At 37.8% G+C, this 12,359-nt stretch overlaps 3 protein-coding genes across 4 annotated transcripts; 1 reads left to right on the top strand and 2 right to left on the bottom strand.

The window, feature by feature from the left end:
- Positions 1-986: 986 nt before the first annotated feature.
- On the bottom strand, positions 987-1,407 carry LOC5507518 (histone H4). Its single transcript, XM_032376178.2, has one exon. It carries the CDS (start codon positions 1,345-1,347, stop codon positions 1,036-1,038), a length of 312 nt encoding a protein of 103 aa, XP_032232069.1. The 5' UTR covers positions 1,348-1,407; the 3' UTR covers positions 987-1,035.
- Positions 1,408-1,847: 440 nt separating this feature from the next.
- Positions 1,848-7,787, top strand: LOC5507517 (putative exosome complex component rrp40). Its single transcript, XM_001628109.3, has 4 exons — positions 1,848-2,248; positions 5,481-5,630; positions 6,269-6,417; positions 7,433-7,787. Exons 1-4 carry the CDS (start codon positions 2,033-2,035, stop codon positions 7,638-7,640), a joined length of 723 nt encoding a protein of 240 aa, XP_001628159.2. The 5' UTR covers positions 1,848-2,032; the 3' UTR covers positions 7,641-7,787.
- LOC5507516 (RNA 3'-terminal phosphate cyclase) lies at positions 7,569-12,354 on the bottom strand. 2 transcript variants are annotated; one of them, XM_048725621.1, is made up of 10 exons: positions 11,850-12,354; positions 11,294-11,463; positions 10,668-11,200; positions 10,476-10,534; positions 10,097-10,238; positions 9,501-9,625; positions 9,111-9,169; positions 8,666-8,760; positions 8,180-8,284; positions 7,569-8,100 (listed from the first exon to the last, which is right to left on the bottom strand). In XM_048725621.1, the coding sequence occupies exons 3-10, from the start codon at positions 10,683-10,685 to the stop codon at positions 8,017-8,019; spliced, it is 687 nt and encodes a 228-aa protein (XP_048581578.1). In that variant the 5' UTR covers positions 10,686-11,200; positions 11,294-11,463; positions 11,850-12,354; the 3' UTR covers positions 7,569-8,016. The 2 variants fall into 2 exon arrangements, with proteins under 2 accessions (XP_048581578.1, XP_048581575.1); XM_048725618.1 differs by lacking the exons at positions 7,569-8,100; positions 8,180-8,284; positions 8,666-8,760; ... (2 more) ...; positions 10,097-10,238; positions 10,476-10,534 and having other exon boundaries at positions 10,697-11,200.
- Positions 12,355-12,359: the final 5 nt, after the last annotated feature.

The following is a 12,359-nucleotide window of genomic DNA, read 5'->3' as shown; positions in this document are numbered from 1 at the left end:
AGCTATCTTTGTAATGGTTTGAGCACCTGTATGTCTATATCAATCAGGGATGGTTCCACGGGTTCAAAAGAATATTCCTTTTTTGCGACACAATTGAGGGCTTGAGTATAATTGACATGATAGGGATAGTCTTTGTATTTTAAGAGAAAATATGATTTTCTGTTAGAAATGGGTTTGCAGAAAGAGGCACTACGAGGCAACATTTTCCAGATAACTTTGATTCTTTTGACTTCTAAATAAGATCCAAAAATTTAATGGGGATTTATTGGGAGCTGTGAATCGTTACAAGCTTATTTACATCAGAATAGTGGCGCGAGACGCAAAAACATTACAACTGACAAAAACGCGCATTTTCTAGAATAGCACGAGCTATGGATAAAAAGAATTTACACATCTCTACGTGGGTTCCTACTACAAAAAAAGTCATCACTATTAAGACTTAGTATATAAGCTTTAACGATTCACCTTCAGTCTGCCCTGAAGAAGTTTTATTAAAGACGAAATTTTGGCAGAGTCAATTTCTAGTTTTTGGTGTATTGTAGCTCTAGATTAGACATTTTTAATTTAGTCGAAGTTTTATTAAAAAATTATATCTATATCGAGTACCACTTAATTTCAAATAGGTACCCTAGAATAGTCTGCAGTTTTTTTGGGGTGTGCTCGTGTGAAACCAAATTAACCACGGAAATCAAGCTAGGGGGGAGATTATTAGAGCAAATTCATGAAACAACAAAAATAGTCAATAAAATAATGAAAAAGAAAAGCTTAAATATTTTTTTTTTTTTTTTTCAAGATGCGAATGTGTTCATTCTAATGTTCTGGTTTTGGTGGGTATTGTTGGTTCTTATCAATATCTGCTTTGAGCACGTGCGTAATTGCATATTCAGCGTCAAAAAGTTGGATATCAAACGTTAAATAATGTGATATTATGACGGACAAGAGGGGGTGCAGGAGTGGAAGCAAGATGGTATTGACTTTTATAGATGTGGGTGGCTTCTATAGAAGCCGTTGAGATGAATTTCTTGCAGAGATGATCTAGCCGCCAAATCCGTACAGGGTTCGGCCCTGTCGCTTCAGAGCGTAGACAACGTCCATGGCGGTGACAGTCTTGCGCTTAGCGTGCTCGGTGTAGGTGACAGCATCACGGATTACGTTTTCAAGGAAGACTTTGAGAACACCACGGGTCTCCTCGTAGATGAGGCCAGAAATTCGCTTGACTCCTCCACGGCGGGCGAGACGGCGAATGGCGGGCTTGGTGATGCCCTGGATGTTATCCCGGAGGATCTTGCGATGACGCTTCGCGCCTCCCTTTCCTAGACCTTTACCTCCTTTACCGCGACCGGACATTTTAGCAATAGACTAACAGCTTTGGTAGTACAAAGACGAAGAACTGTGAGTTTCGAGTGTGCCTTTCGTAAAGATGGCCGTATATAAAGCAAAATGTCTTACCTCCAAGGAAACAGTATCGTAGGTCGAGTCCAGTTTACTTACTTTTCATTGGTTCTTTAGAATCACCTTATTGTCCAATCAGAGAGCGCTAAATCTTAAATTTGACCAATCACAGTGGCTATAATTCGAGAGTTTCGATCCACTTTTTCTTGAAGCTTAGCTTCAACATGAACTGGTTGGTCTACAGCAGTAAAACATAAAAAAGAAAATTTTCTGTTCTATGCGAGGGCCCCGTACACAAATAAAATCTAGAATAATAATAAAATAATCTATTATGAGTCAATTCTAGCCACAAATTGCTCGACAAATAATAGATATCTGGCGTTGAATTTCGATCCGCTAAACATTTAAAATGAGATTCTTTTCATTATAGCAAAATAAAACGTACCATAAGCTACGAATTTCATGGTATAGTAACAATTTTTAACCTCGCAATTGTATATGTAGCCATTTACCACTCAAAAACCCTATTTCGAATGATTCCTTGGCGAGAAAGATGGGTAAAAGTTTTTAGCCAACGGAACACAGGAGAGAGAGACGACCTGTATTGTTTTTGTACAGCGGTATTACCCTAAAGTTGAACATGGCGGCTTCGTTGCACATGTTGAATCATGTCGTTCTTCCCGGGGACATCGTTTGCACTACACAAGACTTGAAAGTGTGCTCACAAAATCCCAGGATTAAACTAAAGCTTGGGCCAGGGCTGAGACAAGAAGGCGAGCAAGTGTTGGCATACAAATCCGGTGTGTTTCGACACAGAGCCCCAGCGGTTTACTGGATCGACACTAATCAAAAACGCGTAAGAAAGGGCAGAGAATATATCATATAACTGAGAGCGGGAGCAACTACAAAGTACCATACCCCAATAATACCCACTATTATAGAACGAGACTAACGGTAATCAAACTTGATTGGGGCTTAGTCTTACAATATTTCCAGTCCCTCCATGCACCCTCCACTACCCACCCTTGACAGCCTAAGCACCCCCTCCCCCCCTGACATGACGGAAAAACCTGGAAAATGCGCAATTCGAGATAGAAGAGAAAGAAGACACAATTTCTTATCATGGCCATCGGGTTCCTTGTATTCTGGAATTATTTTCAAAACACAAATAACGTGAGGCACGCCCAGATTTTGGCCTATTAACCCAAATTAGACCAGGCTTTTTTTGGGGCTTCCTCTGACCGGAGAGGGGCTCTTTCGCCCCCCCCCCCCCCCCCCCCCCCCATCCTTAACTTTTGAACCATTGGGGCTAATATGACTAAATTTTCAAAGAATCATTATATGACAAAGAGGAGCAAAATGATATATTGTGTCGCCATAGCAACACAATCTGACATCATTATGACGTCATTTAAGGACATATGGCTATAAATAGCCTATCTTCCGAAACCTTTGCATAGAATATCCAAAATCCAAATAAGTTATCATAATCATTTCGTATTAGGGGAGCGATCAATATTCTTAAAAAAAAATTGTCTTTATGACCTCACGATGATGTAACGCAGAAACTGGCAATATTCCTGTTTTTCAGATATGTATTTCTGTATGTCTTTTTTCGATTATCTTATTACTAGTGACACTGTTTCTAGAACAAAATATGACGCCAATTGTCATTGATTGGCATGGTACCTTTAATATAGCATAAGTTTGAGAATTGATTCTTAATTAAAGTAATAATTTAAATATCTTTCCCAAAAAAAATGTTTTTCTACTTTTTATTGAAAATAGAGGAACATAAAAAGGATTTCACCAAATTTAGATGTTTGTTTAAAAGAAACAGCAATTTTAACTAATTATGTGACATCAGCATCTGCCATCTTGGATTTGATTAAATTATTTATTTTAATAAAAGAATCTGGATGGCAAAATCTGAAGCTTTTTGACAATATTTAATCTTCGTTTCAAGTTGTATTAATTATTTCAGGTAGATATGAATGTTTATTTTGCTATTTCTACAAGCACTATTTCGAGCTGGTCAAAAATTGACGAAAAAACCACCACCCCTCCCCCCTAAAATAGATATGTAAATTTTTATTGTTTTTTTTTTTTTCAAAACTTGGTATAAAACGTTTATATGACATGGATTTACATTGAACATGTCCTATTAACATTTGATCTTCAGCCTGCGGGTCACTGAAAAACCCAAAGTGTTGAGGGAAAATGTCGATATGCGCGTTAGATTAAATCGCATATGCTCATGTTATATGCTGTTGTAAAGCTTAATAACTGGGAAATACGATAATCCTTTTTGTTTCTAGGTTTGATGAAATGCTTTATTTTTTAAATCTGTCTAAACTATCCGGCAGATCTTTAAGTTTTATGGCTTATGTCAATCACCATATACACACCTACCAAACTGTGTTTGGCTTTTGAGATATTTTTCTTTGTTCCTTTGCAAATTTGAGTCAAAGTCAGATGACTAAATAATTTCCAGGTAACACGACACGGGAAGACATAAAATACGATCCGCTCAAAATCTTTCAAAAGCCGAACACAGTATCACTCTGGAATAAATAAGCTAGCGTGTTCCAAATTTTTCGGTCATAGCTCTCATACTTTAAGATAAACAGACCGACCAATAAGAGGCGAAAACTGAGTCATTACGGGTGTTTCGAATTTTGCCATGAGAAAAAGTGACAAGCAAGAATTCCTGCACATATGGGGAAGACAAGGAAAAGCCACGCTCATGCAAAACCAGGAAAGCGTGGCTGAGACCGGTAGCAAATAAGGCAGGTTTTTTTGTGATTTTGTGACATGTACTAGACAAATAGTAACTAAAGATTTCTTCTTAATGTTTTGATTTTGGAAACGATGAGGCATTCTTCGCTGATAAACTTGAAGCAGGTTGTAGGGACAAACTAATACAAGAGAAGCCAACAAGAAGATTGTTCTTTTCTCAGACGTCTGCCTTTTTTCGTTTATCCATCGGTTATATATTTCGGAAGGCTAATAGGACTTTCCACAAGACGAAGGAACTGAATTTGAGATTTTTGAAGTCACGATTTACGGGTAAAACAGTATGCTAATTAACTATCACCGAAGGTCACGGATGTAGGGAACACAGGGTTCCAGTAAGTGATAAGAGGATTAAAGGATTAAAACACCTTGATGCTTACACAGTTTTCTTTTTTTTTTCTTATAATATCAAGAAGATAATAGAAATCCAAACATTTTTCTTTGCTATAATAAAGGTAATGTAGTAAGGAATTTAAAGATGCAAAAATATTTTTTTCGATAGAATTTTCACTTCAAGGCACCACGTAACCTTAAAGTGTTTTGCCTAATTTTCATTAAAGCTGTCTCAAAACTTGGTTGCTATGGTTACCAGGGTACACATATCAAAATTTTGTTTTACACCAAACTGATCCCAGATAAATTTTAGGAAAAGTCATCAAATTTCAATGCTCTAGCCCTACTAATTCAAAAATTATTACAGATCAAAGGTGCTGGGGGCCTCAAAAGCAACCCCCACCCCCCTGGTCTGAATAGGGTTAAGATATCTTTTCCTTGAACATCCTTGCACTATGTATGGGTTCAGGGACGTAAAGCTCAACTTTCAATGACACTAAATATCAAATGTGACTTTTTTTACATTGATAAAACTTCTAGTTTTTCCGCCTTATTAGATGTGAAATGGGCTTATTTGAAGCGTCATGTCAGGTTTATCTTTCATGTTCTCCCCCCCTCTGTCTCAGTACAAGATTAGATATACCGAGATTAAATAAGGTAATTTCATCCCCTCTTACCAACTACACACCCATTTTGCAAGGTAAATAATATTTATAATATTATTATAAAATGTATAATGTGAGTTGGGGGGGGGGGGGGGGGGGTAGGGGGTAGACTCCTTGTCATCACACCATGTTGGACATTGAAGAAAGTGTCTCACTCTGGAGACAGGTTAAGCTTTGTTGTGGTCTTTAGAAAGGTGTCACTGACTAAAGCAATAAAAAGGAAATACAAAGTAATAATAACGCTTAAATATGCAACCTTTTTTTACATTTTACAATTTATACATTTTTTTGCAGTATGTCCCAGTAAAGGACGAGCGTGTCATAGGTATCATTTCCAACCGGGGAGGAGAAAGTTACAAAGTTGATATAGGGACTAGTAATCCTGCTACACTCTCTTCGCTGGCATTTGAGGGAGCGACAAAGCGAAACAAGCCAAATCTTCAGGTAATTTGTAGTAAAATGAGTAGAAAAATGGAAGCAAGTTGCATTTTTGTAGTGCATGTTTGTGTTTGTGGAGATGCAGTACCTGATATATACTTCACAAACAACTAACTACCCGTTATTATAGCCTGTGTATTAAGCGATTCTGTGGGGTTTCAGTTGGAAATAAGACTGAGGGAAGAGTATGGTTGTGTGAGTGGGAAGAAAAAGTGCGGAGAGAGGCGAAAGAAATGCTTGCCCACACTTGTTATCTCTTTCAAGCACAGGCATTTTCTGATTGCTTAGGAATGCAAGGAATTTCTGTGGAGCTCCTCTCTGATTGGCAGGGCTCATGTTGAGTGACATTTCGTTGTTTGCAGCATGGCACTGCTTGACATTACACACAATTCTGTCAACTCTCAAATACACTCAAAACGGCGTCACAAGGAGGGTTAAACTATTTTTATAAAAGGGGTTATAACTGTTATGTATTTAAAACTGGAACAGTGATCTGCTGCACTGCAGCTATAAGAAGGGGAGGTTTTGCTTGCAGTTCTACTGACCGGTTTTTACCAGAATTTATGGCCCTCATAATGCAAATATTCTTTTTTTTTTTCATCACCTGTTTCTCTCTCACTTATTTACTTACTTTGATTCCTCAGATTGGTGATCTAGTGTATTGTAGGTTGTCTATTGCTAACAAAGATATGGAACCTGAGTTGGATTGTACTGATGGTAGTGGTAAAAGCACAGGCCTTGGACCACTTTCAGGAGGATTCATGTTCAATTGCTCACTTGGGCTGACACGAAAGTAAGCGCACTAGTAACCAGGTGTATTCCCAGGATTTGCTTAGGGGGTGTACAGTCATAGATATAATATGGAAAAAAAGAAAGTATTTGATAACCCTTTAAGAGCGTTGGGACATATCTTGTTACTTAGCCATTCGGTTGTTAGGTGTGCGCGCGATCATCCAGAAACTTCATACTTTTAGCAGGAAAATATATTGGCAGAAAACAATCATGCACACAACATTTTTAGCTACGTAAACGAATGTCCAAAACTGGCGCGAAAAACACAATAAACAAATACTGTAAAACAAAAAGATAGCGTGATTTTTCACCTATGGTACCTAATTGGCGACTTGAAGTGCTGATTCCACAAAAAAAAGTTGTAACAATGCGTATTTCACTGTTAAAAAGTGGGAGAAAAGCCAATATTTTGATAACAAAATTCTATCACAACCGCATTAGTAACCTGGCTTTATCACATGCAATTGCGCATACGTAGATAATTCTACTCCCGGTTTGCATTTCTAATCTATGCGAATCTTGGCAATTTTTTTAGGTAGAAATTATTCACCTAACTTGCCTTTTGTAAAACTACCTATCGATGTCCTAATAACTTAAAGAAATTATTCAAATAAGAGTGGAAAAAAAAATAATAAAAATTGTGCGAAAATTATTTGGAAGAATCAAAAACACATAGGTAACTTTGTAGGAACCCTCCTGAATAATGTTATAAAGCTACATTTATCATTGCAGATGCTTCAACAGCTAAGATTATCGAATTTTTCTGTTGTGACATCATGTGATGGCATCATCGCCTGATGACGACATCAAAATTTAGATATTCATAAACAATGATGTCATGCCTGAAGTTTTCCTAGCAAAGGCCCTCAGAGAAATGTCCAAACACCCTTAATAGACAATTACACTTTTACACTTTTTGGCCGCGAGGGGGGGGGGGGGGGGGTTAGGGGAACTGCCTTTACACACATATTTAGATTGCCATAAATTGACATTTTTTTATAACTATTTTTTTCCAGGTTACTCAATAAGGACTTTATACTTTTGAAACTTCTTGGAAAATACTTCCCCTTTGAATGTACAGTTGGCTTAAATGGCAGAGTCTGGATAAATGCAAAGACAACTATTAATATTATAGCCATATTAAACGCAATATCAAACTCAGAGTTCATGGACAACCAGCAGATTGAAACCATGGTGAGACAACTAGTAGAGGGAATCATGTGACAAACGTGAAAGCATCTTAGTGACAGAACTTGTGAAAAAGGAGAACTACACTTCTTGGTTACTGTAATATGGGAACTGAAATGATCACTATCTGTAGAAATATACACTTGTTAATGGCATGAACAAACTAAATGTATTTTACTGTATTTAATTACAATCCATTTTTGCTAAAAGTACCCTGACCTCATGTTTCTGATATTCCAATACCATCTCAAATGATATTGGAATATTAGAAACATATGATATTACAATACCATCTCTAATGTACAAAATAAGGGTGTTTTTCTTTCTACACAATAACGAAAATAACTGGTAAACATTCAGTACTTAGTGCCATTTTTAGCCGGCTCATAGACATGAAAGACCTGAGGTAGTGTTATCTGGTGATTCCTAAACCATTACAGCTGATAACCATAGTTTTTGAACCTCCAATAACATCTGAAGTAACTTGAAATTTTACCTGTGAATTAAACAAGCATACAATTACTACAATGCAAAAAAAAAACCCATCCCATCAATGAGAACGGTTTACTATTTACCTTTGACATCGCCTCCAGACCAGCTATAGCAGCCTTGGTATGGGGTGTGATGAGTGATGTTCGTATGGATGATTGACCTTTGGCAAGGGCCATATAAGGAAGCAACTACAAGAGAAAACACAGAAACTATTACAGTAGGTGCTGCTGATAACATGGAGGAACTGGATTTGTATACAGCTACCCTCACAGTTCCTGCACCTGATAAACCAACAAAATTTCAAGGACCAACAGGATCCATGTGGCCTGCATATTATAGCTATTGTTTCTGTAGGTTTCAGCAAAAAGTTTGACCAAGCATAGAATTTGCTCAGTCAAATCTTCCACTGAAACTGGAAAGCAACTCAAGAATAGTTGAGAGAGCGCCTTTTGGGAACCAAGTAATTTTGGTGGTAAGTTTTTTTAGCTGCCTGCTTTAGTTACCTCAGGTAAGAAGGTAATTGAGGTAATATTGAACCCTATCAGGTGCACTGTCTCCCCAATACAAACCTTATCTTGCACCAGACTATCAACACAAATGCTGTGACTTGAATTCTGAGTAAACATGTTGACAGCTTTCTGCACAACTTCCTCATGGGACATCCCTAGGATTAAAAAATGCAACAAACCAAGCAAAAGATTGCATCAAATTAACTAACAAATTATTTCTCATCTTTAAAATACTGAGGACAATGGCTTGGGCAATGATATGGAAACTAATTGCAATAAAATAAGCAAATCATTAGGGTCAGATACAGATGAAAATAAATTAGGGACATTATTTCTACATAAGCGAAAGTTTAAGGAGTTTACAGGGTAAAACTTTGCATCCTCAATTCACTGTCTGATTGAAAATGGCTGAAATGTATCTGACATTCATAATCCTAATCTAATGTTCTCAGCTCTTGTCATTGCTTAGGTCCATAATATCATAGTGGAACTCAGGAAGTTTTACCTCTTCTCCATAATGCAGTCCCTGATAACATCATCCCTGAAGATGTCTCTCCAAGAATCCTGAATTGTTGTAAGGGACAGGAAATAATTAAAATAGGTTCTTGAAATGAGAGAAGGAGCAGGGGAATGCCTTTTCAATTTACAATACTTTTAAGTATTGAAAACTTAGGGGTGAGGGGTAATTTTTAATAAACAGCAGCTCATTACATGGTCAAAGATGTTGTTTCCTGACTAATAAAAAAATCCACAAATTTTACATTAGACTATCTAAATCAACTCAATGGTTTGCATAAGTAAAAACAAGCTATCGCATGCAGCATACAGTATTGTTTGATTGGTTATACACTGTTACAGGATGAGACATGTATCTTAGGTTATGAGGACATCTCACATGACTGCTTGTCCTGTTCCATCGACTCGGCTATCTCGTTCTCTTAGGGACTCTACGTAGATGTCAACACCTGGAAATCTATCTTTTAGAGCTGACCTGGTCAATTTTGACATGACTTGTGCTATCTAAGGATAAAAGCAATTTGGATGTCAGTGGAATAATGCAAATAATGACAACTGACAATTGTCAAGTAATAGTGGTTTGCAGTTGTCAATTAATAGGGATTGACAGGTGTCAAATAATGGTGATTGACAGGTGTCAAAAACAAGTAAAAGGCAGGTGTCAATTACTTGTGATTGGCAGGTGTCAAGTATTAGTGATTGGCAGGTTTCAAGTTATAGTGATTGACAGGTTCCAAGTATGAGTGATTGGCAGGTTTCAAGTTATAGTGATTGACAGATCCCAAGTATGAGTGATTGGCAGGTTTCAAGTTATAGTGATTGACAGATCCCAAGTATGAGTGATTGACAGGTTCCAAATGAGTGATTGGCAGGTGTCGAGTTATAGTGATTGACAGGTTCCAAGTATGAGTGATTGGCAGGTTTCAAGTATGAGTGATTGACAGGTGTGTTCTGGGAGAATACAGTGTTACACACCCTTATAGGCTTTGCTCCTGCAACAGAAGTCCATCCTGTTATTTTCACCAGTCTTCCTGGAGTTGTAAGATCCACTGCTTTCAGATTGGTCACTGGAAAGGACCTGATCACAACTTTTCCACTAGATTGGGGAAAATAGGACCTGAGATGATCAGAAAGAAAGAATCATTACTATCACTTGATGCACCTTTACAACAGCCCATGGCCTATTGACCCCAAGTGTAAGCTTACATAATGAAAGTAATAGGCTACTTGTAGGTCAATTAATCAGAACGCAGCATTGATGATAGACCACTAATGTATGTGACTAATACTATGCTGAGCTAAATAAAAAAAGATAAAAGTGGATGATGAAGACTGAGTTAGGTTGTAGGCTTACCTCCTTTTTATCTCAATACTGAAATGGAATCCAAACTTTTCAACTATAGGCCTGTACACCTATAATAAATGTTGTCTTATGTTAATTATGTTTACAATATAGACACTTTAATTTCATGAATTTCAATGGGACTTTCAACAGGAAACAGCATAAGGATGTCCTCACAAAGGTTGTACCATTACAAAAAGTCACCTTGTCAAAGAAATCCATATGAAGGCCATTAGCTAAATGAGTGATGCCCTTAAGGTTGAGTATGTTGTTCCTGGAATAAACTGGTTCTGGTGCCAATGCCAGGCAAGGGAGAGCACTCTCCGCCAAGAGACTGACACTTCTGGAGTAAGAAATTTAAAAAAATAGAGAGCAACTAAATGGGGAGAGCACATCTGAGGGATACGACACATCTGTCCAAGGTCCCCTAATTCTTTACAAGGTTGGCTGCAAAACTGAACTACATAAAAAACAAATAGAAATACAAAAACATACCCTGCATTTCCACCTTCAGAACTAAATATTCCAGCCTGTAGATCTCCAGGCAAAAAGGTCACAGTAGATGAGCCTTTACTAGCCACCAGTGTTCCACTACATATCTGCCGCAGTAGATGCAGCATGCGGACATCATGTGGTTGCAACCCATATGAAGCCTTAGGCCCATGGATGTTGTTTAGCCTGACTGGGAGTCCAAGAATGGTGTTCAGGGGTATACCAGCACCCAAAAATGAGCTGGTCTGAAAACAAAGCTCCATGGTTTTAATGGCATAAAGCTAGGGGAGAAATATTGAGACTTGAGTATCCTATCAGTAGTTATTTAAAAATCAAACCTGCTCTATTCCAGTTGCGTCAATCTCTACAAGGTCATCCATTAGGCGAAGTACCCTCTCCCCTTCACTCTTCCTGGTCAAGGATCTGGTCATGTAGTAGGTGCCTATTTGTTTGTCATATTCTCTTCTGGTCTCTAATCTACTTAGAGTATTGTATGCCAGGGTGAGCTCTGTAAAAACAAGATACACATTTTCACTTCTGGATTTCCTGTTTAAACCGCTAGACATACAGCAGGATTGAGACATTACACATTGACCACAGGTTCAGCTAATGTTGTACTAAGAGTATGGGGGAACGACAATCTCTCAATATTGCCCCAGGGATGTAAATAACAACTCCACAAACAGGTAATAAAAGTTTGAAGGTATTTGATTATATTTTGTGTCCCAATTTGCTTTTATTGTAACGCACCATATATTTACAGTAATTAAGTTAACTATGAATGAAACAAGTAAAATACAACATTAGCCGGAACCTGTGCATATTGACAGGGGGATTTTGACTAGTTCATTTATCAAATAAAAGCAGAGGGAAAGCAAGGATGGACAAACCTACCAGCAAACCTCTCTCTTGCTTCAGCGCTGCTATTGAGATCAGGATGGTATATCCTAGACAACTCGTAGTAAGCAGACTTGATCTCCCTTTGTGTTGCGGTTGGTAGTAGTTTCATCACATCGTAGTGATTCTTTGGGTTGTTTCTCCTTGCAGGGAACGCAGCCTGACTAGCAAACCGTCCATTATATGGCCTCTCAAACACAGCTTGTCTACAGTATCTTAAAACTGCATATTTGCATTGAAAGACGATAAATCCCAGCCTGGTTTTTAAAGGCTTCATTCTTGTATTTTTCCGTGTACCGAATCTAACATATTTTTATCTTCACATTCCCATGTTAGCTCATTAACGCATACACGACCAAGAGTTATGAAGACACCCGATTTAAAACTATGTTGCACTTTTGTAATGATTGAGACAAACGGTTGCGTAAGAATGTGAATGTATAGATTTTTTACGGAAATCCTTCTGTAGTGACGGCCATCTTGTATTGCTTCTACCGCGCGGGACTT

This window comes from Nematostella vectensis, chromosome 1 (genome assembly GCF_932526225.1).
Source record: "Nematostella vectensis chromosome 1, jaNemVect1.1, whole genome shotgun sequence".
NCBI lineage: Eukaryota > Metazoa > Cnidaria > Anthozoa > Actiniaria > Edwardsiidae > Nematostella > Nematostella vectensis.
The sequence above is the reverse complement of the archived record's forward strand: the minus strand, read 5'-3'. Positions and strand labels throughout refer to the sequence as shown.